Source organism: Natrix helvetica, assembly GCF_964273705.1.
Source record: "Natrix helvetica genome assembly, chromosome: Z".
Classification (NCBI taxonomy): domain Eukaryota; kingdom Metazoa; phylum Chordata; class Lepidosauria; order Squamata; family Natricidae; genus Natrix; species Natrix helvetica.
The window spans coordinates 87,884,844-87,910,514 of NC_138554.1; the positions used below are offsets into that span (position 1 = coordinate 87,884,844).

Genomic DNA, 25,671 nt, shown 5'->3' on the forward strand with positions numbered 1-25,671 from the left:
CCAGTCAACACAAACTGCGACCGATCCGACAGGTAGGAGGAGAACCACCGTAAAACGGTGCCCCCCACTCCCAACCCCCCGAGTCGTCGCAGTAGGATACCATGGTCGATGGTATCGAAAGCCGCCGAGAGGTCTAATAGGACCAGGACAGAGGAACAGCCCCTGTCCCGCGCCCGCCAGAGATCATCGACCAACGCGACCAATGCCATCTCCGTGCTGTACCCAGGCCTGAAACCGACTGAAACGAATCCAGGAATTTAGTTCCTTGTGAAAGGATGCATTTTAATTATTGTTAAATATACTGGTCTGGGGGCCTCTGAATTCAATGTACAATATTATTACTGCATAATAGTTTTTGTTCACTTGGTCACAAATGTTTTTATTGTTTCTGTGTAAGTCACAAGCATCTGAGCATGAGAGTTCCACTGTATATATTTACCCTGGATTACAAGATGGAGCTTTAGAGAACATTGTAAATCTTCAAAAGTCAGATGTATGCTGTACCCACAGAGAAAGAAAAATGAAACTCCTTTTGTGAATTCAAAGAGGCATTGCATTTGTTTCTCTTGAACAATTGTACCTGCTGTTGCATAGCAAGTTTTGACATGGAGGAATATATATATTAATATATATGACAGTCAAGCCCTGGTTTTAATTATTTTGCTGCCTAAAGGCAAAGGCAGGCTGACCCAAACATTCCATATTCAGATATTAACCTGATAGTGGCATTTTATTTATTTATTTAGAAAATTTATATTGCTGCTGACTTGCCCATGGCGACTCAAGGTGGCTTACAAGGCTATAAAAACCATATAAAATAAATAAAAATAATAAAAAGTAAAATAATGGAATAATAATTCCCACCCACCCTCCATCCTGGCGACAACACACATTCATACTAGCTATGTAATGGGCTCCATCCCACTCTGTGTTCCCCAGGCCCACTGGTAGAACTACAACCTCAAGGCCTTCCGAAAAAGTGTTAGAGTGGGGACCACTCTAATCTCTGGGAGGAGGATGTTCCAAACAGAGGGAATCACCATGGAGATGGCCCTTCTTTTGGATCCCATCAGAGGGTATCCATCAGTATCTCATTAGAGGACAGGTCCCACAATATTCCTTGCCTTCCTGCTCTAGTGGGTCAGGTAGATGTGATCAGCAAGATATGGTCCCTCAGATAATCAAACCATGAAGGGCTTTAAAGGTGACAACCAGCACCTTGAATTGCACCCAGAAGCAAATTGGTAAGCAATGCAGTTTCCATAGAAGAGGCAATATGTGTACACACTGACGTCTGCACAAAACCATGCGGGCCGCTGCATTTTGCATCAACTGGAGCTTCTGGATGCTTTTCAGGGGCAGCCCCATGTAGAGCGTGTTGCAATAGTCAAGATGAGAGGTGACTAGGACATGAGTAACCGTGAGTAGGAATTGTTGGCATTACAATGTCTACCCTCAGAACTTGCTCAGTGCACATTTGAACAAAGTTAAAGTGTAGCAGTTATGACATTAGCATGTATGATGTGGATAGAATCACCCAAGCCTTCATATGATGTGTTGATGATTTGCATGACCTGGGTTTTCTGCCTCTTTATCTCCTCTCACAGTTGCGAAAGATACTCTCTCCAACATGGTGCTCTTAAGATGCATTGGGTTTCAATATAGATGAGTGCCATGGTGGCTACAGATTTACGAGAATGAAGTACAACACACCCAGAAGGCACCTTATTGGGAAAGGCTCTGTTAATGGATCAAAACAGCATTTAAGTAATATTACTAGTATTATGGGATGGATATGGCCACGAGTCTTGGAAGAGTCAGGGGATAAGGTCATGTGATGAGAAACAAAAAGAGAGTTCCTGTTGCTGTAGAGCAGGGGTGTCAAACTCAAAGCCTGTGGGCCAGATCCGCCCCATGGGGTGCTTAAAACGGGCCTGTGGGGCCGGCTTGGAAATAGCAAAGGACCGGTCTGTGATGTCTCTAGCCAAAATGGGGCATAGGGGCCACATGCTGCTCCCCCTTGCCCAGTTTTCGACCTGGACGGCCTGCTGCAGCACTCTGTTGACCAAAGCGGGGTGCAGTGGGGTGCGCACAGCGACCCATGTCCCGTTTTAACTGGCAAAGTGCTGCAGGAGGCATCTGTCCCATCTTCCCCTGCCCGGCCCATGGAGGATCAACTACAATACTGATCTGGTTCTCGAAGGAATTCAGTATGACACCCCTTCTGTAGAGTGAGTCTGCCTGTCTGTCTATCTGTCTGTCTCTGTCTCTCTCTCTCTCTCTCTCTCTACCTTGCAATAGGCCCATACAAATACCATCACCATTTAAATAATATAAATGTAAAATATTGAGCTTCTATAAAAACTAGATGACTACTTTTCGGGATTATAATCTCTCTTTTCTCTCTACCCTCCTCAGTATGGAATAGTGCTTGATGCTGGTTCAACTCGGACAACAGTCTATGTATATGAATGGCCTGCAGAAAAAGAAAATAATACTGGAGTAGTAAGTCAAACCTTCAAGTGTAATGTGAAAGGTGAGAAAGAAATATTGAATTAATTGCATGGAGTAAAAAAAGTCACAATGATTGAACTGTCTTGATGGAACTATTACATTAATAGAAGAAATATGTACATTTTTATTTCACATGAGTTCTATGGATCTTTATCATTCTTCTTTCTTCTCTATTTCTTAAGTAAGAGGAGTCAGTCTGATAAAGAGATTACCTGCATAGTTATTGAGTTTCATAGGTAGAATATGTAGCCTGACCTGATCTGGGTTCATCAGTTTTCATCACTAACCTTTCATGTTTTGGACAAAGTAATTTCCAAATTAACCATCTTTTAAATACTGTTTGATCCGTTGCTTTTGAATTCTCCATGCGGGGATGTCTTTTATTTGAGATGGTATGTATTCTCTAATCAGATTTGTATGTTAAATGAGCTCTTCATTGGTGGATACAAACTCATAAACCTCTCTGTTCATGCAGACAATTTTAGGAATTGAAATATCCATGGCAGCATTTGATATTTTTTCCAAACTAATTTTATTATAAAAACTGTAAATATATAGGAAAAGCAGTCTCCAAATAGAATCCTATCTGAAAATTACTAGTTTTTGCTTTTATAACTAATGAAAGAACTGACAAGTCACAATTCTCAGCACTCTCAAGCATATTCTCAGTCTGACTATTTTACATGATCAGGATTCTTTTAAAGTACAGGGCCACATATTGGAATATTCCTCTTTTAGAATGGATCATCAGTCTTTCTAGGTGCTCTCTGCCTCCACCACATGTATCTTTGGATATGCTCAGAGTAAAGAGTAAAGTGAGGCATATAATCAATCAATTTTAGCAGATTAAAGGCATTCTTATCATACTCTGTTCAAACATACAGTGTTTGATCTCCTAGAATAAATTCCAAAAAAGACATTCTGCGTATTTTTTAACCTGGACAGTTTGAAATAAAGGAAAATATGTTGTGGAGAAATATTTCTAATCTGCCTTCCTTGCAATCTCAAAGATAATTTAGAAGAGTTTTATTTAAAAGTGCAATTTCCTTGCCAGGGCAAACATTAATAGTTATATAAGCAAACAAGCTAATACATACAGTACCTAATAGCTTAGTTTTCTGTACTTCATCAGACGAACATTAAAGTATTCACTTGGTTTTCAGCTGAATTTTTGACTCATGTCCCAATGAGATTTCATTATTGCAGTAATTTAAAAGTGGTGATTATAGCTTACAGTATCTATAATCTATATATAATGCAAAGTAAACTCAGAGGGTTGTTTAGTGAGAGGTGTTAATTAACTGATTGCCAGGAAAGGTGCTATCTGTACTTCTGCCTCAAATATTTGCTGATCAGGTGACTGGTGGGTAATATATCTTACCTGGATTTACAGATCTGTTGATGGCTGGTTTATTTTATTTGAGTTGCAAATATCTAATGGGACTTCTGTTTGTGTGATCTATTATATTCATATATGCCAAATGTGTAACCTGCTTTGTAATGTTCTGATGTTTTAAAGAATTTTTCACAGCAATTATCTCACAGCACACAAGACTACTGCACAGGAACACACATCAACAAAATTGAAACAAAATTGCCCTCACCAAAGCCCCCCCCCCATCAAAATTTAATTACCTCCATAATATATACATCTTATCCAAACACTGGTCCTCATAGTAATCCACAAACCGAGCAATCAAACAAAAATTTACAAGAATACTGTGCAAACCAAAAGATTACATATCTGGCAGAGTCAGAACTAATATTATATACAAATTAACAGAATTGGAAGCAGCACTATATAAAACAAACAGAATACTATTATATAAAACTATTTTAGATTTTTTTTAAATTTCAGCTTTGTAATGCTTGTCTATGAAGATTCTCAATCATCCAGGTCATGGTTGTCCTAAAAGTGTTTTTTCCCCAAAAAGCAACTAGACTTTCTTGGTTTCTTTTTTTAAACATTTTGCTTCTCATCCAAGAAGTTTTTTCAGTTCTCACTGACTAGTGAGGAATGTATAGAAGAGCTTGTAAACCTCTTCTGTTTTATTTGTTTTGTTTGTTTGCATTCTTGATTCCTGATTTCTTTTTTATTCTATTTTTAAATATACACTAAAATAAATTTTAAAAGATTAAAAATTCTAATGCATTGGTATTGGCAAATAAAAATAAATACAAGATACACAGATCATATGGCTACTATACATAGGCTACAAAATCTGAATTACCACTAATGGAAGAAGCAGATATATTGTGCTGATTTTGGCGGAACAAGCTAAATATTTTAATTATTTTTTCTAGGACCTGGAATATCCAGCTATGGCAGTAACCCTCAAGATATTGCTACACCCATCAACGAGTGTATGAATAAAGTAAAGGAGAAAATTCCTTTTTATTTGCACAAAAGCACACCTGTCTACTTGGGAGCCACAGCTGGCATGAGACTTCTGAGGTATAATAGGAAAGCTACATCACATTCTGATATGGCTCTTTTAAATAGGACTGCTACACACAATTCTTTATTCATTGTTTCAGTACAGACTGCAGCAGAGTATAATAACATTTCACAAGAACACTTTTTCCTTATCTAACTCCCATTATTATATGAGATTAATAGATAAATTAGCTGACTCTATACACCGAACAGAGATTGCGATCGTTCTTAGATAGATTGTTGGGAATGAAATTGTTGCAGATATTAAACAGAATTTTAATGGCTTTTAAAAAATCCTAGGTCTGAAATTCCTGGGTATTTCACAACATGATTAGTTTTTCTAAATAAATTTCAGTTAATGGAGACCTTGATATTTTCATTTGTATTGCTTCATTGTTATTTTGCATATGTCTGTTTTATTTCTTTAAAACCATTTACATATATATTTCTGTGGATTATGCAATATAAGTAATAATCTTTTGAGTATCCATGATTGAAATAAAATATTTTTTGTCATTAAAAAAAAAAGACAATAGTGAAGTGTTGAAATTCTGGCTTACTAAATGTTTTTTATATGGTTGTACATAATTATGCTCAATATCTACTATGATATCCAAATATGTATAATGAGGATCCACAGCATTTTCTCTTGTGAATTCATGATAACTATTCAATCTTGCTAATGGATAAGCATTTCAATATAGTATATATTCTACCTATTATTTAGAAAGCAGGACATGCATTTTTGCAACAAATTTACAAAGCAATTGCATAGTTGTCTACTCATATATAATTTGCATTCCATTTAAATAAGCAGGTATTGAAAATTACACCTGTGGGAAAGCCTCATTGATCTTTCTAAGGAAATAAGGCTAAACATGCAGCTTTAATATAGCTGCATGTATCTTGGGGCTTGTTCACACATGTATATTCATAACTCACCCATTGTAATGATGTTTGAATGATCCAGTACAAATTAATTATTAAGATACAACCTAGTTATCTTTTCAAACACAATATTTTCCAAAGAGTTTATTCATTTATTTGAAACATTAAAATAATCAGACGATATGTTCTGTATGCATATCTGAATCAGCCTTTGATGGTTTCTTTTTAATTCCAAATTTTAAAAAGTTTTAATTTTTTTTAAAAAATAGAATTTTTTTTTTTTAAAAATCATCAATTTTCTGTGTTAGTCAATTTAGTAAATTATGATCATAAAAAGCATCACCTTTCAGACACTCAGCATTTTGTCTTCTGTGAATTACTTAGGTTGCAAAATGAATCAGCAGCCAGTGAAGTCCTTCAGAGCATTCAGACTTATTTCATATCACAGCCCTTTGAATTTAGGGATGCTCAGATCATAACTGGCCAAGAGGAAGGGGTATATGGATGGATTACAGCCAACTATTTAAAAGGCAATTTCTTGGAGGTGTGTGGAATATTCTGCATGTTTATTACATTCTATTGTTTCTTGCATATCTGAAATGATATGTGCTGTGGTTAGCATAGACAAGGCAACAGGGCAGTTTCCTAAATATAATAATATAATGTATACAGATAGTCCTTGACTTACGACCACAATTGAGCACACAATTTATGTTGTTAAGTGAGACAGGTGAGTTTTACAACCTTTCTTGCCGCAGTTGTTAAGTGAATCACTGACGTTGTAAAGTTAATAACATGGTTATTAAGAGAGTCTGGCTCTCCCATTGACTCTTCTTGTCAGAAGTCGCAAAACACTCGGGGACAATGCAACTGTCATAAATATGAACCAGTTCCCAGCATCTGAATTTTGATCACATGACTATGGAGATGCTGCAATGGTCATATTTATGAAAAATTGTCATAAGTTACTTTTTTGCAGTTCCATTGTAACTTCCACCAATCACCAAACAAACTGCTGTAAATTTAAATTTGGCAGTAATGTTAGGAAAAGCTTGCCAGCCAAATTCAATTTTGAATCTTGTTTTGTTTAGTATTGATTTTCTGTATGCCAAATATAAACACCTTGTGCATTTAAAGTATTTGTTATTGTTTACAAATACATATTTGTTAGATCGGGTGATGAGAAGGCAGACACAGGCTTAACGTAACAACAGCTCTTTATTATAACAAGACAATTATGTACAATCCAGCAACTGCTTGGTCTGACATCAGCCCTTTTATAGGGAGCTGTCAGACCTCTTAGCCAATAGGATTCAACCTCTGTTCCCGCCGGAATAGAGGACCGGAGTGGAAACTCTGGTAGCTAGAGTGAATATCTAACATCCCTCCCCTCTTGGTAGGGAGGTTCCTATTGGTTACAAAGTCCCGTAGGTAGGTGGGTCTTTGTCTTACTCTACCAGACCTGTGCAGTTCATTTGGAACCGGTTCTTCAGGCAGTCGGACGGACCTGTCTGCTCTCCAGCTCCGCTCTGTGGAAACTGCTGGAACTTTTCCCAGGCCGCAGCTGGAGCTTCTTGGATTTGCTCGCTTGGAGCTTGCTGTGGGCCTGCAACAAATTCAGATAAGTTTCCCAGTACCCTCCGGTTTGAGCTGGCTGTAGAAGGAGTGAGTGTTTGCTCCTTTTGGGTAGGGCTTTGGCTGATTTGTTCAGGAGTTTCGTCTGGTGTTCTAAGATTGGAATGGGAGAGGTGACCACAGAGTTGGTCAACATACCTTCTCCAATTTCTACCATCCTCTAGCTCTAACAGATAAGAGTGAGGCCCGGTGATGCCTATCACCATGGCAGGGATCCAGAGTCCCCCCAGCATAGTTGTGGGCGTATACTGAGTCCCCTATGCTAAATTTTGAATTTTGTTTGTGGAGTCAGGGGGTGATGCGGCAGAGTAGTTTGGGTGTAGCCGGTCTAAGTGGGACCTTAGCCGGCAACCCATGAGAAGCTCAGAGGGGCTTCTCCCGGTAGTGGTACTTGACGTGATGTGTTGGATTAACAAATAGTGATCAACCCGTGTTTGCCAATCACCCGGGCCCATCCTAGCGAGGGCCTCTTTTGCAGATCGCACCATTCTCTCCGCATGACCATTGGAAGCCAGATAGAATGGCGCGACCAGGGCATGCCTGATTCCCTAACTTGGTAAGTAGGTCTCGAATTGCATGGCCGTGAATTGGGGCCTGTTGTCAGAGATCAGGACGTCGGGCAGGCCGTGCGTGGAGAATAGTCTCCGTAGCACCTTGATGACCGCCTCTGCCGTGGTGGAGGTCATCAGGGCTACCTCTAACCACTTCGAGTATGCATCCACAACTACAAGGAAAGTTTGGCCATGAACGGGGCCAGGGAAGTTAATGTGCACTATAGACCAGGGTGCTTGAGGGTGCTCCCACTCCTTAGCGGGCGCCTCTGGGGGAGCTGGTCTGGATTCCTGGCACGGAGTGCAGGTAGCCATCCATTCTTCTATCTCCCTGTCCATGTTAGGCCACCAAACGTAGCTCCTAGACAAAGACTTCATCCTGACAATTCCAGGATGCCCCACATGTAACGCTTCCAATACTGCCTTGCGCAGTTTGTTTGGAACAACCACCCGGTCCCCCCACAGTAACCAGCCTTTGATTACTGACAACTCATCACGTTTCGTAAAAAACATTTTAAATTCAGCCCCAACAGGCCCCTTGGGCCACCCCCTCCACACCCAGTTCAAGATTTGCTTGATGGTGGAGTCCTTACAGAATGATGGGCAACGTCATTGGATGAGACAGGTCCAGTGTCCAGGCAGTCAATAAGTAGGACCGGTATCTCGGGAGTGGGGTCAGCGAGCAGATCAGGTAGGGGACAGCGACTTAAAGCATCTGCGTGTCCCAACATGGAACCAGGGAAGTGGATCAGTTTGTAGGAGTAAGCAGCCAAGAAAACAGTCTACCTGGTCATGCAAGGTGGCAGCCACACCGGGGTAGGTCGGTCCCCAGCCAGTAGTCCCAACAATGGTTTGTGGTCCGTCACAAGTTCAAAATCCCGGCCGTAAAGGTACTCATGGAACCTTTTAACACCCGCTACTGCAGCCAAAGCCTCTTGGTCCATTTGGCTGTAGTTTCTTTCCGCGGAAGACAAGGTTCTCGAGTAGAAAGCAATGGGGGCTTCTGTGCCGTTGGACATGCGGTGACTAAGAACTGCGTCAACGCCAAAAGGGGACGCGCTGCAGGTTGACACCAATGGCAGGGTCTGGCTGCACTGGACCAGCAGGGAGTCGGCAGTCAGAAGGCGCTTGGCCGCAGTGAATGCGGTGGCCTCCGCTCAGCCCCAGGACCACTTGGCGTTCTTGGCCAGGAGACGATGCAATGGTTCAGCGACTGTGGCTTTCTGTTTGAGAAAGACGCTTTAGAAATTAAGGAGCCCGAGGAACGCCTGCAGCTCAGCTTGAGTGCAGGGTGTGGGAGCTTCCTGAATGGCTTTTATTTTTTGTGATGTTGGGTGAATCCCAGAGCCATCGATCATGTACCCCAGGAATTCAACCCTTTGTACATTACTTTTGCATTTTTGTTTTTTGAGCCGGAGGCCTTTTTCGCGAATTCTGGTCAAAACCATTCTTACCCATTTTAAAAGTTGTGCCTCGTTTGCCGCCGATACCAAGATGTCGTTGAAATTGGGGGCGACTCCTGGTATCCCCTGCAAAAGCCATTCCAAGACACTTTGGAACAGTCCAGGGGTGATACTAACTTCAGATTGCAGGCGGTGGCATTTGAATGCACCCCTGTGCGTCACAATGGTTTCAGCCTCCACTGTGGCGCCATCTACAGGCAACTGTTGGTATGCCTGTGCCATGTCCAATTTAGCAAAAAAAATTCCTGGGCCTAGCGAATGTAGTAAGTGCTGTACAATGGGTACAGGGTATGCGCTTTGTTGTAGCGCATTGTTAATTGTGCATTTATAGTCCGCGCAGATGCAGACTGACCGGTCAGGCTTGACCAGGGTCACTATAGAGGTCTCCCAGCGTGCATGGTCGACTGACTCTAGGATTCCCTGGCTCACGAGCTTATCAATTTCCCTATCGATTTTAGGGCGGAGAGCGAAAGGTACTCTCCTGGTAGGCGCTATGTTGGGGCCCAAGCTAAAAGAGGTTGGCGTTTCCACATACTTACCGAGGCCGGAACCGAAGACGTCCTCAAACTCCTTAAAGATGGCCTCGGCACCGTCGTCTTTCACGGAGTTGATTCCAGTCACTTCCAACCCTAGGGCTTCAAATCAATCGAGCCCCAGGAGGCTCTGCAGGGGTGCTCTGGCCACTGTCACAGGGAGCTTGGCACAGAAATCCTTGAAGCGTACCTGGAATGTGGCTTGGCCCACGATGGGAACTCAGTTCCCCTGGTAATCACGCAGGCTGATGTCTGGAGTGCGAAAGTGCTGTTTTTTTCAGGCTCGGGATGGCTTGCTTCAGAGTTGACCACAAGATGATCGTTAAAGACGATCCGGTGTCGATTTCTAGCTCGCAGAAAGCGTCCTCAATGAGGATGGTGACCTTCAGGTATTTTGGCCGCCTAGTGCAGACTTGCCCTATCGTAGTTTGATAGGTAACCTTTGGTTCTCTCTCTGGGCGCCCTTGTGGTTCCTGCCAGGCCCCTGGGTTGGGCCTCTGTTGGCGGCTTGGAGTGGTTTTCGGCTGCCAAGCAGTGGCAGGGAATTCACTCTGGCACACTTTGGCAATGTGCCCCTTCTTATCGCAATGCTGGCAGGTTGCGTCTCAGAAACGACAGGTAGACCAGGCATGGTCTCCTCTGCAGCTAGCGCAAGGCGGCAAACATGAGTTGAATTTTCACGCCAGCTTTGTGCGGCTATTGCGCATGTGGTAGCTGTCATCTTCTTTGCTGTCAGAGGGCTCTTGTTCTGCGGCCTCGTGATGGACACGTGTTTGCTTCTGCGCGGTTTGTGGCACATTATGTTGATGCTGCAAGACTTCCGTGGACTTGTCTGTGGATTCGGACGCTCTGGCCTCATCAAGTGCGATCTGCAGAGACATGTTTGATCTAGCAAGCAAACGTCTCTGCAGATTAATGTCCCGCACGCCGCAGATTATGCGATCTAATATTAAGTCGTCCAGGTCACGGAACTTGCAATAAGTCGCCGCCTTTCGCAATGCTGCCACGTATTGATTGATGGATTCGCCTTCCTTCTGATTTCTAATGTTGAATTTGTGGTGGCAAATGGTGGTCTTGTGCTTTGTCACACCGCCCATGAAACTGCTTGGAGCGGAGTTGCTCCGATAAGTTCTTTGCAGTTTCGAAGACCTCTCTGCCACAGTACCCCAAAAAGAGGTTCTTTTTTCGGGTGTCTGGGATGCCCATGAGGTCGTTTGCCTCGAGGAAGCATTCGAATCATAACATATACGATTCCCAGTGTTCGGCCACTGGGTCATACGGAGTTGGCGGGTCGTGTATGGCCATTCTTGGTTGAGGCGATTTGAATTTGCCGCTCAAAATGGTAGCTTGATGCCGCGCCAAAGCTCCGAGCTGGATCTACTTGCTGGATGTCTCATTGTTCGTTTCTTTGCCTATCTGCCTCTCAATCCCATCCTCGTCACCAGTGTTAGATCGGGTGATGAGAAGGCAGACACAGGCTTAACGTAACAACAGCTCTTTTTTTTCTGAAAGAATTGTATTGGTTTTTTAAAATTTTTGGGGAAAAGGGTAGGTGGATATACAAAAAAAATTTTTTTGGGCAGCTCCATCGTGCCAGAGGTAGGAATCTCTCCAATTCTCACAACTTTTTACAGAAAAAAACCCCAAAAGATAAAAAATAAGCAGAAACAGCATCTTATTATACATTGTATCAACCATGTGTTCAATCATCTCTTTTGCCACTTTCTAATATATCAACAATTAAAATGATATTCCAGATATATTTATTTTTGTGACCTGAGTCTTTCCGTTATTGTTCCCTCCCCCCTGACCCCAGGCAGAGCCGCAACCCCTCCCTCCTTCATGTCTTGTGTTTTGTCACCTTTTTCACTACTTCTTATATTTCCGTCCTGTAGGAGGGCACTATGTTTTTTAATGAAGGCCTCTGCCTCCACAACTGTGTTAATTCTAATTCTGTTTCCCTCCCAGAATATCAGCATTCCTTCTGGCAATAACCATCTAAACCAAATTCCCTTATTATATAATTTCTTTACAATAATACAATAATACAATAGTAGAGTTGGAAGGGACCTTGGAGGTCTTCTAGTCCAACCCCTTGCCTAGCCTGGAAACCATATACCGTTTCAGACAAATGGCTATCCAACATCTTCTTAAAGACTTCCAGTGTTGGGGCATCTTTGATAAGGCGGAATACTTCCTCCTCTTATCTCTTTTTTTTTTTTGGAATTTGATTAAGAATGGCAATTTCTTTATCTTTATATTTTAGTGGTCCCCCCCTCTGAGCCCCTAGAATCTCATCCCTCGTGGTCTTCCTAAGAAATTTAACATGTACTTCCCTTGGAACATTATGTGTTCTGGCATATGCTGAATTAATCCTATAAACCAGATCCATATCCCACCACAATTGTTCTTTATCTCTTTTAATATATTCTGCTAAAATTGTACTCATAATATCCTTAAGATCTTCATCTTCTGTCTCCGGTAGGTTCTGGAATCTGAGAAAGAAGGACATTCTTTCAAGTTCTATCTTTGCCATAAAATTTTCCAATTCTATATTCCCCTTCTGGACTGCCTTATCCTCCTCCCCCAGCCCAGCCACGCCCTCCTCTAGCACACCAATTCTCTGTTTATTTTCTGTTATTTGTTGCTGCACACTTTTAAGCTCATCTCTAAAATCTGCTACCTCCTTTTTCAACTCATTTTGTCCCTGCAAAATAGCTTGAAACATTTGAGTAACAGATAAATCTTTTGAACTCTCTCCAGTCTTTTCTTGTAAAAATGATGAAATTTTTGTCTGTTGAATCGTTGGACTGGATGCAGTGGAAGTCGGTGCCGAGGCTGCTTTGCCTGAGGGTGGTTTTCTGGGCCCCATTGTCTAAGTTCAGAAAGAGTATAAATCTTTTGCAAAAGAAATGGTGTCTGTGAAGCATGCAGCCGAGCGAGTCCGAGAAGACAGGCAAATCCAAAAGTGAAAATTAACCCACTGTCACAGTTCCAAGCCAAGAAGTCACTCAAAAAAAAAAAATCAAATAATCCAAATCCAGAAAGACCACGTAACAGGAGAGGCTCCAAGAGTTCTTCAGGGGGGATAATATAAAGCCAGACTTTCTTCAAAGGTAGTTTCAAAAGGCAGACTTCATTTATAAGTGCGAAGAAGAAGAAGGAAGCAGGCCATCTTGGCTCCTTCTCGGAATCAGGAGTAGAACATTAAAAACTTCCATAAAACTTTCAAAACAACTCAGCAATCAGCTCTTGCAATTATGATATAAATCTTTTCACATAGTTAGTTCAAGTGGCTAATTCAATTTTTTGCTCTCTATCTCCATTCCGAGATTGAGAGACAGCCCAAATGCCGCTTTGCCTGAGAGGGGTAGAAGAAAAAAAACAACCCCCCTCCAATCTTCCTACTTCAAACAGATTGAATCCACAACTTGTAAAAAAGCCACTACTCGTCAGTTAAAAGCAATTAAGGGGATTGGAGCAAATTTCTCACCTCCAGCACTTCAGCCGCTGCATGTAGTTAACTCTTTCTTTCTGGAATCCATTCAGCGAAGGTGCTGTTATGCACCCCCTATGCTCCCCAGCTCCTAAGGCGAAACTGGAGACCCCCCCATGGCTGCCGCATATCCAGGGGGTTCCAGCAAGCCGCCCTATGGCAGGTGGTCCCTCCAAGACCCCTGTGCTCCTAAAAGGAGCCCACTGGAGAACGAACAGCAGACCAACGTCCGTTGCCTTCGGAAACTGGAAGTGATCTCCAACAACAGCTCTTTATTAAAGCAAGACAAGCATGTACAATCCAGCAACTGCTTGGTCTGACAGCAGCCCTTTTATAGGGAGTTGTCAGACCTCTTTGCCAATAGGATTCAACCTCTGTTCCTGCCAGAACAGAGGACCGGAGTGGAAACTCTGGTAGCTAGAGTGGATATCTAACAATATTCATAAACATTCTGGCCAAATAATAAGAAATGAAACCCCTTTTGAAAATGTCATGGATCATTTAATCTATAAAATGATTCAAAAAGAATCCAATAATTTTTTTTGCATGTTCTGATCACATTTGCAGAACCTCCTCCTCAGTCTGTGGTCTCACTATTGTCCCATGTTTATCTGCTCTAAAGGCAAGGGGAGTGCCTTTAGAGTTGATTGATAACCACTATTCATAGTCACTGCTTAATGCTAAAAGATCAAATTGAGAAGAGAGGATAAAGTGAAATAGTAAAGCAAACACTATTTTTGTGGCTAGCTTTTATTTCCCTTTTATTATCAGCTTAACTAACAAATTTTTACGGTGGATTTTTTCTTTATACTGAGGATAGTAATATTTATAAATTTTACAATGAATTATATACTTTGTTTAATTGCATAAGCTGAGTACAACTATTACTATGTTATATTGTACAGCATTAATCTCTCTCCCTCCATTGGGTATATTTATTTTTGAAAAAGTATCAATGTTTCAGCTTTATTTCAAAATTCCATGCAAAATTTATGAATCGCCACTCAGAGCTACATTTTTATTCATATTGTAAATAAATTTATAAATAAAAATAAATAAATTCCACATTCTTACTAGTGATATCAATGTACAAAAAAATTCAAGGCTTGTAGAAAGATGTGAAATTATCAAGGATGTTGCTAGTATATTTGTCAGATCAGCTCTTTAAATGAGTAAGAAAAATATTAAAAGCACTCTTTCAATCTTCACTGTTAGTTCTTTAATATATTTGAATAATTCTGACATACTACTTAGTTATTGTCATTATAACTGAAGCTTTTTATAGAAAAAATAATAATTCATATCAAAATTAAGAAATCCAAATATCTTTCTGTGTGTGTATATATATATCTCTAGTATAACTAAGCTTATTCCTAGTGGAACTATCAAACACTAATAAAAAGAAATTTAAAAATACTGCAAGGGTAACTGAATGCAACTCCTTGAAAATTAGTTATGATTTATCAAGGTCTATTATTACTGAAGGGACCACCTCTCCTGCCCATTCCAACAGATCTAGTAAAAAGGGACATGTTATGGGTGTCGTTGATTAGGGAACTACATTTGGTAGGCCTCTACATGGTGCACCTTTTCTACAGTGGCATCCACATTGTGAAATCTCCCTGAAGCGATGTGGCTTTGTCACTGTTGAGTTTTTAGAGGTCCCTTAAGACCTGGTTATGACAGCAGGCCTTAGAACTCCAGGGACAGGTAAAAATTTAAGGCAGCTTGCTTATCATTTACCTGCTATTTCTTATTTGATTCATTTATTATAGCTGTTTTTATTGTAATTAATAGTGACAGTGTTTTTACTTATTTATTGTTTTGCTTTGTTGTAAACCAGTCAGAATCACTTTTGGGGAGATGGGCATCTATATAAATCATAGGTAAAGGTAAAGGTTCCCCTCGCACATATGTGCTAGTCATTCCCAACTCTCTATATAAATATATACATCATATTAGTATTATATATATATTATAATATATATTCATGTATATAAATCATATAAATTAATAAAAGAAATTGTGAAAGTTCATAATTCAAAGATTCAAAGCTAAGTATAATGTAGTACATTATAAGGGTTTCAAGTATAATTACTATATTTTTATTTAATTTAGATCTTCCTTTTTTAATAGAAGAACCTAATATGTTAGTATAAGAGCAAAAAGCAAGATTATAAAAAAGCAACAAAATTAAAAAAATGAGCAAAAGTCAGCAGTGTAATTTAAGGCCTTGCAAATGCAACAAAATGTGAAAAAAATTATATTACTATAACATCAACAAAACTTTTAGAGTAAATATTTTATCTTATTTCATCTTATCCAGTATGAACTTCATCTAATTGCAACTTCTAGGAATCTCAGCAATGAGAAATCAGAAGGGCATCTGTGTTGAGAAAAACCATTCATTGAAGCTGGTTATACAAAACCTGGCCAACAAAAGAATTATATCTCTATTTAAATGTTTTGGCAGCCTTTTGGCCTTCCTACTCAGCCTGCTCATTCCTTTCTTGATGGCATCTCTCAGTAGGCTAGAACGTTTTTCTCTAATTAGATAGTTTCTTGTTTCTTTGCAATTAGGAAAAATGGGTTCCTTAATTGTAATCTTTAAAGCACATTCTATCTAAAAGAATCCTACAATTAGATATTTTTCCATTTTGATTTGAGCATTATTTTCTAATATTCTCTATGTTAAGAAAGAGAAGATCAGAATCCCACATCAGATGATATTTCAACTTGATCCTTTTTATATCTAGAAAAACCTTTGGAGTGCCTGGGTCCATCCCCGTGGAGTTGAGACAATAGGTGCACTGGATCTAGGAGGGGCTTCCACTCAAATATCATTCATCCCTGAGGAAAGCGAACAAACTTTCAACAGCACACTACAGGTGCAGCTGTTTGGTTACCAATACAGTGTATATACCTACAGCTTCCAATGTTATGGGAGAGATGAAGCAGAAAAAAAACTGCTAGCTTCAATTCTGCAGGTATGACTGGGATTATGTTCATTAGGACTTAGATGTGATGGAATGTGTACCTGGAAGAGCAATGAGGGAGAGTTTTGACAACACGGCTTTCCTGTGGCCTGGATTAAGAGATTGCACAGTTCTGAACTGGATAGAGTGGGGGAAAGGTTCAGGGTAGTCACACTTTAAAATCACTCAAAAATATATTTCGTAGTTTAGAAGGTTAGAGTTTTAGTTTGGCAAGATTTTGTTCATTGGGAGTAAGCAAATAAAAATTGGACTCTATTGGGGTTTGCTATGTTGCCTCTGGGCTTCAGCATGACATTAGCTCTGGATTCCCAAAATGCTATCCAGTGTTCTAGCAAGTATAACTTCTGATACCATTAGGCTTCCTTATTCCCAGGAATGCTCTGGCCATTAAAAATAAAAAATGAATAAATAAGAGAGAGACAAAGACAGAGAAATAGAGAGAAATTTCTTGAAGAAATTGAAATGAAGCCCGAAGTAAGACTGAAGCACATGCTTTGTTTATAAATGTCTTGTAATGAATCCTTCTTGGCTTTGTCTTTTTATTTTATATGTGTTTTGATAAACTATTAGGATTCAGACAATAAATCCAGGATAAAAAATCCATGCTATCCTCAGAATTATAGAACTGTTCTGACAATGAAACATTTATATGGAAGCCTTTGCTCAGCATTCCTAAAACCAGTGAACTACAGTCCAAGCGAGTCTGTACATGTCATAGGAACTGGGGATCCAGTCTTTTGCAGGGAGGCAGTATCAACGTTATTTGATTTCAAATCTTGTAAAGATAGAGAAGACTGCTCATTCAATGGAATCTACCAGCCAAAAATTAAAGGGAATTTCGTGGTAAGTCCTGATTATTGGCTGCTTACTGCATTGCTTGTTTACTTGGCAGAGCATGAATATTATAAATATTGTTTCTAATTTTATTGTATTGTAGTTTTTATATTTAGTATTTGCTAGTGGATGAGAAGCCAAATATACATTTTTGCTCTGATAAAATAAATCTTCAAGTAAAATGTTTTTTCAATCACTAATCTGACTTTATTTATAGGCCTTTTCTGGATTTTACTACACAGTAAATGCTCTGAATTTAACTGGACAATTTTCACTGGCTGAGTTCAATTCAAGCATGTGGACTTTCTGCTCACAGGATTGGAATCAGGTCTGTGTCAATCTCTAGCTTCTGAAAAAAAAAGTACTAGCAAAAGATATTGCATATTCCTACGCAGAATCAACTTCCTTAATCCAAATGCTTAAAGAAAAAGCTACTCCAGAAAATATATTAATAATAGAGCCCTATGACAAGAGGTTCCACTCAAGCATCATACTGGTGGGAGTGATCCAGGCAAAGTTGAACAAAGGTTTAAGACTGCAATACTGTATGAAAAGAAACCTCATTGAGTATAATGAAATTCATCTGAGAAGACAGGATTTTCACATTAAAATCAACAAGGGAAACATGTGCTTACTGTTCTTAGATTGTGTTGATTTACGTAATTTGAAAAACTGAATGTTAGATAGTATAGGTAGTACTGAACCAGACTAGAACCAGAACTGAGCCCTAAATTTCTGTTGCTAAATGAGACAACTGTTAAGTGAATATTGCCCCATTTTATGACCTTTCTTGTCATAGTTAAATGAATAACTGAAATTGTTTAGTTAGTAACACAGTTGTAAAGTGAATCTGATTTTCCCATTAACTTTTGTTGCCAGAGATTGCAAAAGGTAGTCACATAATCTCAGGACACTGCAGCCATCATAAATATGAACTAGTTGCCAAGTATCCAAATTTTGATCACATGTTCATGGGGCTTCTGTAACCGTTCTATGTGAAAAACAGTCATAAGTCACTTTTTAAGTGCTGTTGTAACTTCAAGTGATCATTAAATGAATGGTTGTAAATTGAGGATACTCTGTATATCAGAGTTTTTTTCTCTGGAAAAATACATATTGAAAATTACACTGAAACAGTTACTTCCCAACACATATTATTTGCCTATTGTATTAGTATTTCTTGAGATACTTGAGTTTGCAATTAATTACTGTATTTTTTTGAGTATAAGATGCACCTTTTTCCCTCCAAAAAGAGGCTGAAAATCTGTGTGCGTCTTATACATTGAATACAACATTTTTTTGCCTCCTGAAACCCCGCTCCCTTCACCAAAATGGCCATGCAGAGCCTTTAGGATGCTTTCAGAGTGCTCCTGGGAGCTGGGGAGGGCAGAAATGAGCAAAAAATGAGCTGTTTGCCCCCCACAGGTCCCAGGAGCACTCTAAAAGCCTCCTAAAGGCTGTACATGCTCTTTTTTTGACAAAGAATGGGCCAATTTTTGCAAAAAAGAGGCAGTTTTTGCTTGTTTTTGCCCTCCCCTCCAGGAGCATTCTACAAGCCGCCTAAAGGTTATTCATGCCCTTTTTTTGTAGAAAAAAAACCAGGCCCATTTTTATGAAAAATGGGCCATTTTTGGGAGGTCTGCAGAGTGGAAAAACTTTTTTTTTAACTTGCCTCTTCAAAATCTTGCTGCATCTTATATTCCGGTGCGTTTTATACTCTGAAAAATACGGTACACCAAAGATCTCTCCACGAGATTTCAGCAAATCATTTTCTTAGATACAGTATTTTAACCATTGTAATCACAACATAAAAGTAAGAAATATATATTTTTTATAAACCTTACTTTGTTATCAATAGTCAGTTTTGTTTTTCAGTTGCCATTTATGCTCTCTAAATTTGAGGAAACATATGCAAGATCTTACTGCTTTTCAGCAAACTATATCTACCAGTTACTTGTACATGGGTATAAGTTTAATGCTGACAACTGGCCTCAGATTCATTTTCAAAAAGAAGTAAGTTAACAATCTTTTAAGATTATTTGAGAAAAACACATGTCTTGAAGAATTAAAAGATGTGGAAGGGATTCTGAGTTAGAGCCATTTTATAGCAGTTCTCTATACTTCTTAAAGCTGCCTCAGTAAAGAAATTGGCTTATTATAGTCCAATGATAAAATGTGGCCAAGTGGTATATTTGAGGGTTCATACTATTCATTCATACTATTTGACAAAACTTAAATAACTAGTCTGGATTTATCATTTAGATTTAATGCATTAAATATTTTCAGATGTTCCTGATTATAGAAAGAAACATTCACTTTAGGTCATTTATGTTTTTATCTTGCTTCATCATGCATGTCTACGGAGATTCTCAGTCATCCAGATCATGGTTGTCCAAAAGATGCTTTTTCAAGAGGCAATCGGACTTTGTTTTTATTTGAAGATGTTTTGCTTCTCATCCAAGAAGCTGCTTCAGCTCTGAAGAAGAAAAGATAATACATTAAGTGAAGGCAATACATTAAGGCAGGGGTCAGCAAACTGTGGCTCTGGAGCCGCATGTGGCTCTTTCCTCCCTCTGCTGCGGCTCCGTCACTGGTTGGCGCCACAATTTTGAGAGGCGCTTCCGGGGGGGAGAGAAGCACAGTGCGCCAGGAGAAGACTCTATGTCATAGAGTCTATGGCAAGGGGTGGGTTTTCCAGTTGTCTCCACAATTGATAGGGCTTTCGGTTATGATAGGTAAAGGAAAAAGTATGCCGCCCTAGGAGGAGACTCTGGGAGAACTGAACTTCTGGTCAGCTCCAGAATTGAACAGCGGGTTTCCGGTTAGGACCTTTGTCGCTCCTGGTGTTTTCTTTTCTGAGGGAAATGGGTCTAAATGGCTCTTTGAGTGTTTAAATTTGCTGACTCCTGCATTAAGGCAATACATTAAGGAAAGGCAATAGATTGAAATGCACACTAATTTTTCTTTGCAGCAATTCTAAGATCATTCTGATTTTACTTTTACTTTTTTACATGACAACCATTATACAGTATTTAATCACACATTAGGCTAAGCTATATTGTGATTTGCTTGGCTTTGGTTTAGTATGTTGTGTAAATCCAATAAACATGGTACCATAATTCAATAAACTCTGGTTAAATAAGCAATAGTTTAACACAATGAATGAACCAAACTAATAAGATTTGCAACACGAGGGTCTTTCTTGACATAGATTTAGCTTTGGGGAAAGTTAAATATTTGCCTTGCAACTGTCTGTATAAATGTTCCTGTTCAGTATTGTAGGAGTTATTTGTTTTTAAAATGCATGTGCTGTCCTTCAAACTGCACCAAAAAGTTTTAATTAATCTTTGGCAGAATAAAACGAAATCCCACAAAATAAAAAGACTGTAAACCAAAAGATCTTCTCAAATAATTGGACATTAATATTAGAATGTGTAATTTGCAAGATTTTTACCCCTGCTCGCTGCTATTTCTAGGTCCAAAATTAGAATAGTTTTGATTATAGTTTCCTTAATGTTAAATATACATATGTGGAGTTCTGAGTTCTTATATAATTCTTAAAGGACATATAAAGGGGAAATAATACATGAGCTGAAAGTTTATATAATTTTTGCATTCAAATATATGTACTTTTTTTTTAAAGCAGCAGAGAGTTATCTTGCTGCCAGAAAGATTTCCCTCAAGTGTGCACCCAGTTGGCAAAGATGGCACCACTTGTGCAAGATGGGTGAAAATATTTTAATGGCCCACAACTGCTTCAGCAGATGATCAGCTTCTCTGGGCTTGGAAGGGTGGGGCCTGATTAATACTTTGATCAGAAATTATAAAGAATTTCTATTTTTAGCAACAAAAAAAGAGGATAAGTATATCATTTCAGTGTTGTTTTAAAATTAAAAAGAAAAATTACAACAACATGTCCATTTAGTCACCAGGAGTTGAATTCAATGAAGAAGTATCTTTATGTAGATATAGAGCATACTTTTATTATTATTATTATTTATTATTTATTAGCGTTTATATACCGCCCCCTCTCCCGAAAGGGACTCGGGACGGTGTACAGTCCGTATCAAAAATACAACAAATTAAAACATAGTAATAACTACATAAATACGTATATGAGAGGAGGGTAAAATATGCCAAACTGTACAGCTAAATAAATAAATCGAAATGTACAAAATTTAAAATCCCAATGTCATATCAGGTTAAATTTTAAAAATATCCCTCTAAAAACCAGTAAGAATGTGTATGCCAGGAGGTAGACGTTATAAATTATGCCAGACCAGCCAGTCGGAACAGGTGTGTCTTCAGTTTCTGTCGGAAGGAGCGGAGGTCAGTAGTGGTTCTAATGTCGGGGGGGAGGTCATTCCAGAGGGTTGGGCCCATCACAGAGAAGGCCCTACTCCTCGGTGTCGCCCGTTGGCATTGCCTCGTGGACGGCACCAGGAGAAGGCCCTCCCTGTGAGAGCGAATTGGCCGCAGGGATGTATGTGGGAGGATGCGATCCCGCAGGTAGCTAGGCCCTATGCCATGGAGCGCTTTAAAGATGGTGATCAGAACCTTGAAACGCACCCGAAAGACCACAGGCAGCCAGTGCAGCTCGCGCAGGAGAGGTGTTACGTGGGAGTACCTAGTACTCCCCATGACTACCCGCGCGGCTGCGTTCTGGACTAGCTGCAGTCTTCGGGCGCGTCCCAAGGGAAGCCCCATGTAGAGAGCGTTACAGTAGTCCAGGCGAGACGTCACCAGTGCATGAGTGACTGTGCGTAGGGCATCACGGTCCAGAAGGGGACGCAATTGGCGCACCAGCCGAACCTGGTGGAACGCCCCCCTTGCCACGGCTGCCACATGATCATCCATTGACAGCCGGGCATCTAGGAGGACGCCCAAATTGCGCGCCCGTTCCACAGGGGGCAATTGCTCGCCCCCTATGGCCAGTGATGGAATCAGCTGGCTGAACCGAGGTGCCGGTAGCCACAGCCACTCGGTCTTGGAGGGGTTGAGTTTGAGTCTGTTGTCCCCCATCCAGACCCCGACAGCTTCCAAACACCGGGACATCACTTCGACAGCCTCGTTGGGGTGGCTTGGGGTTGAGATGTAGAACTGAGTATCATCAGCGTACAGATGGTACTCAACCCCAAAGCCACGGATGATCTCACCCAGCGGCTTCATATATGCGTTGAACAAAAGGGGTGAGAGGACCGACCCCTGCGGCACCCCACAAGAGAGTGGCCTCGGGGTCGACCTCTGCCCCCCAGTCAACACACATTGCATCCGGCCGGAGAGGTAGGAGCCGAACCACCGTAAAACGGTGCCTCCGACTCCCATCCCCTCCAGCCGGCGCAGTAGGATACCATGGTCGATGGTATCAAAAGCCGCTGAGAGGTCTAATAGGACCAGGATAGAGGAGCAACCTCTATCTCTGGCCCTCCAGAGATCATCAACCAACGCGACCAAGGCTGTCTCGGTGCTGTGCCCGGGTCGGAAGCCGGACTGGCGTGGGTCTAGATACACGGATTCATCGAGGCGACGTGGAAATTGCTGCGCCACCACATTCTCAACAACCTTCGCTAAAAAGGGGAGGTTGGAGACTGGACGGTAATTAGCTAGCTCCGTTGGGTCAAGTGAAGGCCTCTTGAGCAGGGGCCTCACCACCGCCTCTTTCATGGCAGTCGGTAAGGAACCCTCGCTCAATTTTGGCTTGCCTGATTTATATTGAATGAAGAGGAATTATATTGGGCGGTATATAAAATATATAGTTAATGCATATAAATCACATAATAATGTTAACAGTTTTTATGGGCCTACATTACTAGCTATGGGTCAGATTTGCCTGATATAGAAGCATTTGCTTTTTGTAATGACAAAGGTATTACATTTTAACAGCAGTAATGTGTTTCTTTTTTGTGTTTTAGGTTGATAACAGCAGCATTGCCTGGTCACTGGGCTATATGCTTAGCCTCACCAATATGATCCCAGCAGAAAGCAAAAGGATTTGGTTACCTATGAATTCTTCTCTGTTTGCTGGACTGCTACTCTTCTTCACAGCAGTGGCATTACTGTGTCTTATTTTCCTAGTGTATTCATATGTTCGGTCTCGCATGCAAAAGAACACTTGTCAAGTTGAACATGTGTTTGCTATAGAATAAAATAAGTTCAAAAAATGGACCAGAACTTTCACTAATTATGTAAAAAAAAAAAAGGGGGGGGGACATTCCAGTAATTATAAGAAACGATTGCATTATGAATATCTCAATCTATTTTAGATCTCATCTAGAACTTCGATGCAATTCAGGATTTAATTGTTAATATGCAGATATTAAAAAAAACAAGCAGTCCTAATACACAAGGGGCAAAGGACTATCAGAAGGAGATAGTTTAGTTCTTGATTTACCCAAGAACTAAATAGCCTTTACCCCTTTTGATAGGAGACAAAAAATCACCTAAAGAAAATTAGCTAGGTTTGTTTATATTTCTGATGAGGATGATTAAAGAATAATTTGAAAAATACCTTTTTAACACATTCATGAAGTGGGAATTGGTAATTCACTATAGTAATTAGTGATAAAATTAGTAATATCAAGTGCAAAAGCCTAATTTCATATACACAAAAGGAATGTGACAAGAATCAAAGTAGATGGTTATTGGGAAAATATGTTCCAATCTTTCTGGAAAAATAATTCCTACATATTTATGGGCAGGAAAGATTCACAATCAGGAAACAGCTTAAGAAATAATACAGAGCTGTGTTGTTAGTTGCAAAGTCATGTCCAACCCATCACTATCCCATTAACAACGTTCATCCAGGCCTTCCTGTCCTCTACCATCCTCTGGAGTCCATTTAAGTTCACGCCAACTGCTTCGGTGACTCCATCCAGCCACCTCATTCTCTGTCGTCCCTTTCTTCTTTTGCTCTCAATCTTTCCCAGAATTAGGCTCTTCTCCAGTGAGTCCTTCCTTCTTATTAGGTGGCCAAAGCATTTGAGTTTCATCTTCAGGATCTGGCCTTCTAAAGAGCAATCAGGGTTGATCTCCTCTTAGGACTGACCGGTTTGATTGCCTTGCAGTCAGTGGTGGGTTTCAAAAGTTTTTACTACCCATTCTGTGGTTGTGGCCTGTTTTGTGGGAGTGGCTCAGCGGTCATGTGACTGGGTAGGAGTGGCTTGGCAGTCATGTGACTGGGCACGAGTGGCTTGTCAGTCATGTGACCAGGTGGGAGTGGACAAGTTGATGTCACTGAATTCTTTGCCCCAATAAATGACCTACAAAAGGAAGATATAAAAAAAGGAAATTTATTATTTTATGCACTTACTACTTAAATAAGAATAAAATAAGTACACAAAACAATAAAAGAGCTACTTACAGAAGGAAAATGACTGTCCTTGCCTGTCTTCAATATCACTGACCACCTTGCTCCAATGAATGGCCTGCACAAAGAAGAGACACAGAAATGAACTCTTCAATTGCATACACTGCATTAGAATGAAACCAGCACACAAAACAATAAAAGAGCTGCTTACCGAAGGAAAATGACTGTCCTTGCTGATCTTCAACACCACCACCTCACCACCTTGCTCCAATAACCTGCACAAAGAAGAGACACAGAAAGAAGGTCTTTAATTGCATGCACTTATACCTTACATAAAAGTAACATAATGAAAGAGAAACACTCAAGTACTTACTTGTGTTATTGGTTTTGTGGTTGAAGATGTTTCCAAATTGTTCTTAGGCTTCCAGACTCCTCAGTTGCACTTTTCTTGGTCTTCACTCGTGGATCATTAGTTGTGATATGGTGTGCTCTGAGCCACTTTTTGACTGTAGGAATTGGGTCCCATCTGTTAACAGGCATGCCAATAACACTTATTGTCATTAGATTGCTAATGTTTGGAACAGTTTGGCGGGTTCTTTGTTCTAAACATATGAGGTTCATTTTTGAAAAACCCCTTTCCGCCTCTGCTGAACTAACAGCAATTATCCTGACAATATCTCTAGCTTTTTTGATACTGTCAGGAATTTTGTAGGTCTTTGAATCTTTGATCACATTTTCCCAAAAATCTCTAGTCGTTCAAATCAATTTGATAATTAAAAATTTCGCCAAAGTCAATCAATCCTGCCTCTACTTCTGCTCATGGAATGACTACATCTTCAATGTTCCAGTAATCCAGCTCCAAATATGTGAGAAATTGTAATTTGTTTGCGTCTGGCAATTGGCTACCTGTTTTTAGATGTTTGCAATTCATCAGCCTTTTCTTCAAAATGGTGATGATGCTTGCCAAAAGATTTTCACGAGGAAGGGCAACAAACCATTGATTTGGAACTAATGTCAT

General features: G+C 40.2%; 1 protein-coding gene across 2 annotated transcripts in view; it reads left to right on the forward strand.

Moving 5' to 3' along the window:
• ENTPD3 (ectonucleoside triphosphate diphosphohydrolase 3) overlaps window positions 1–24,427 on the forward strand; it is a 43,082-nt gene extending 18,655 nt beyond the window's left edge. The window contains exons 3-10 of one of the 2 annotated variants that reach the window (XM_081969819.1): window positions 2,419–2,536; window positions 4,819–4,969; window positions 6,224–6,383; window positions 16,274–16,504; window positions 17,084–17,356; window positions 17,565–17,675; window positions 19,223–19,360; window positions 23,260–24,424. In XM_081969819.1, coding sequence (XP_081825945.1) covers window positions 2,419–2,536; window positions 4,819–4,969; window positions 6,224–6,383; window positions 16,274–16,504; window positions 17,084–17,356; window positions 17,565–17,675; window positions 19,223–19,360; window positions 23,260–23,493 — 1,416 coding nt within the window. In that variant the 3' untranslated portion in view covers window positions 23,494–24,424. Of the gene's footprint in view, window positions 1–2,418; window positions 2,537–4,818; window positions 4,970–6,223; window positions 6,384–16,273; window positions 16,505–17,083; window positions 17,357–17,564; window positions 17,676–19,222; window positions 19,361–23,259 lie in introns of both variants that reach the window. The other variant, XM_081969818.1, reaches the window with a different exon arrangement.
• The last annotated feature ends 1,244 nt before the right edge of the window (window positions 24,428–25,671 follow it).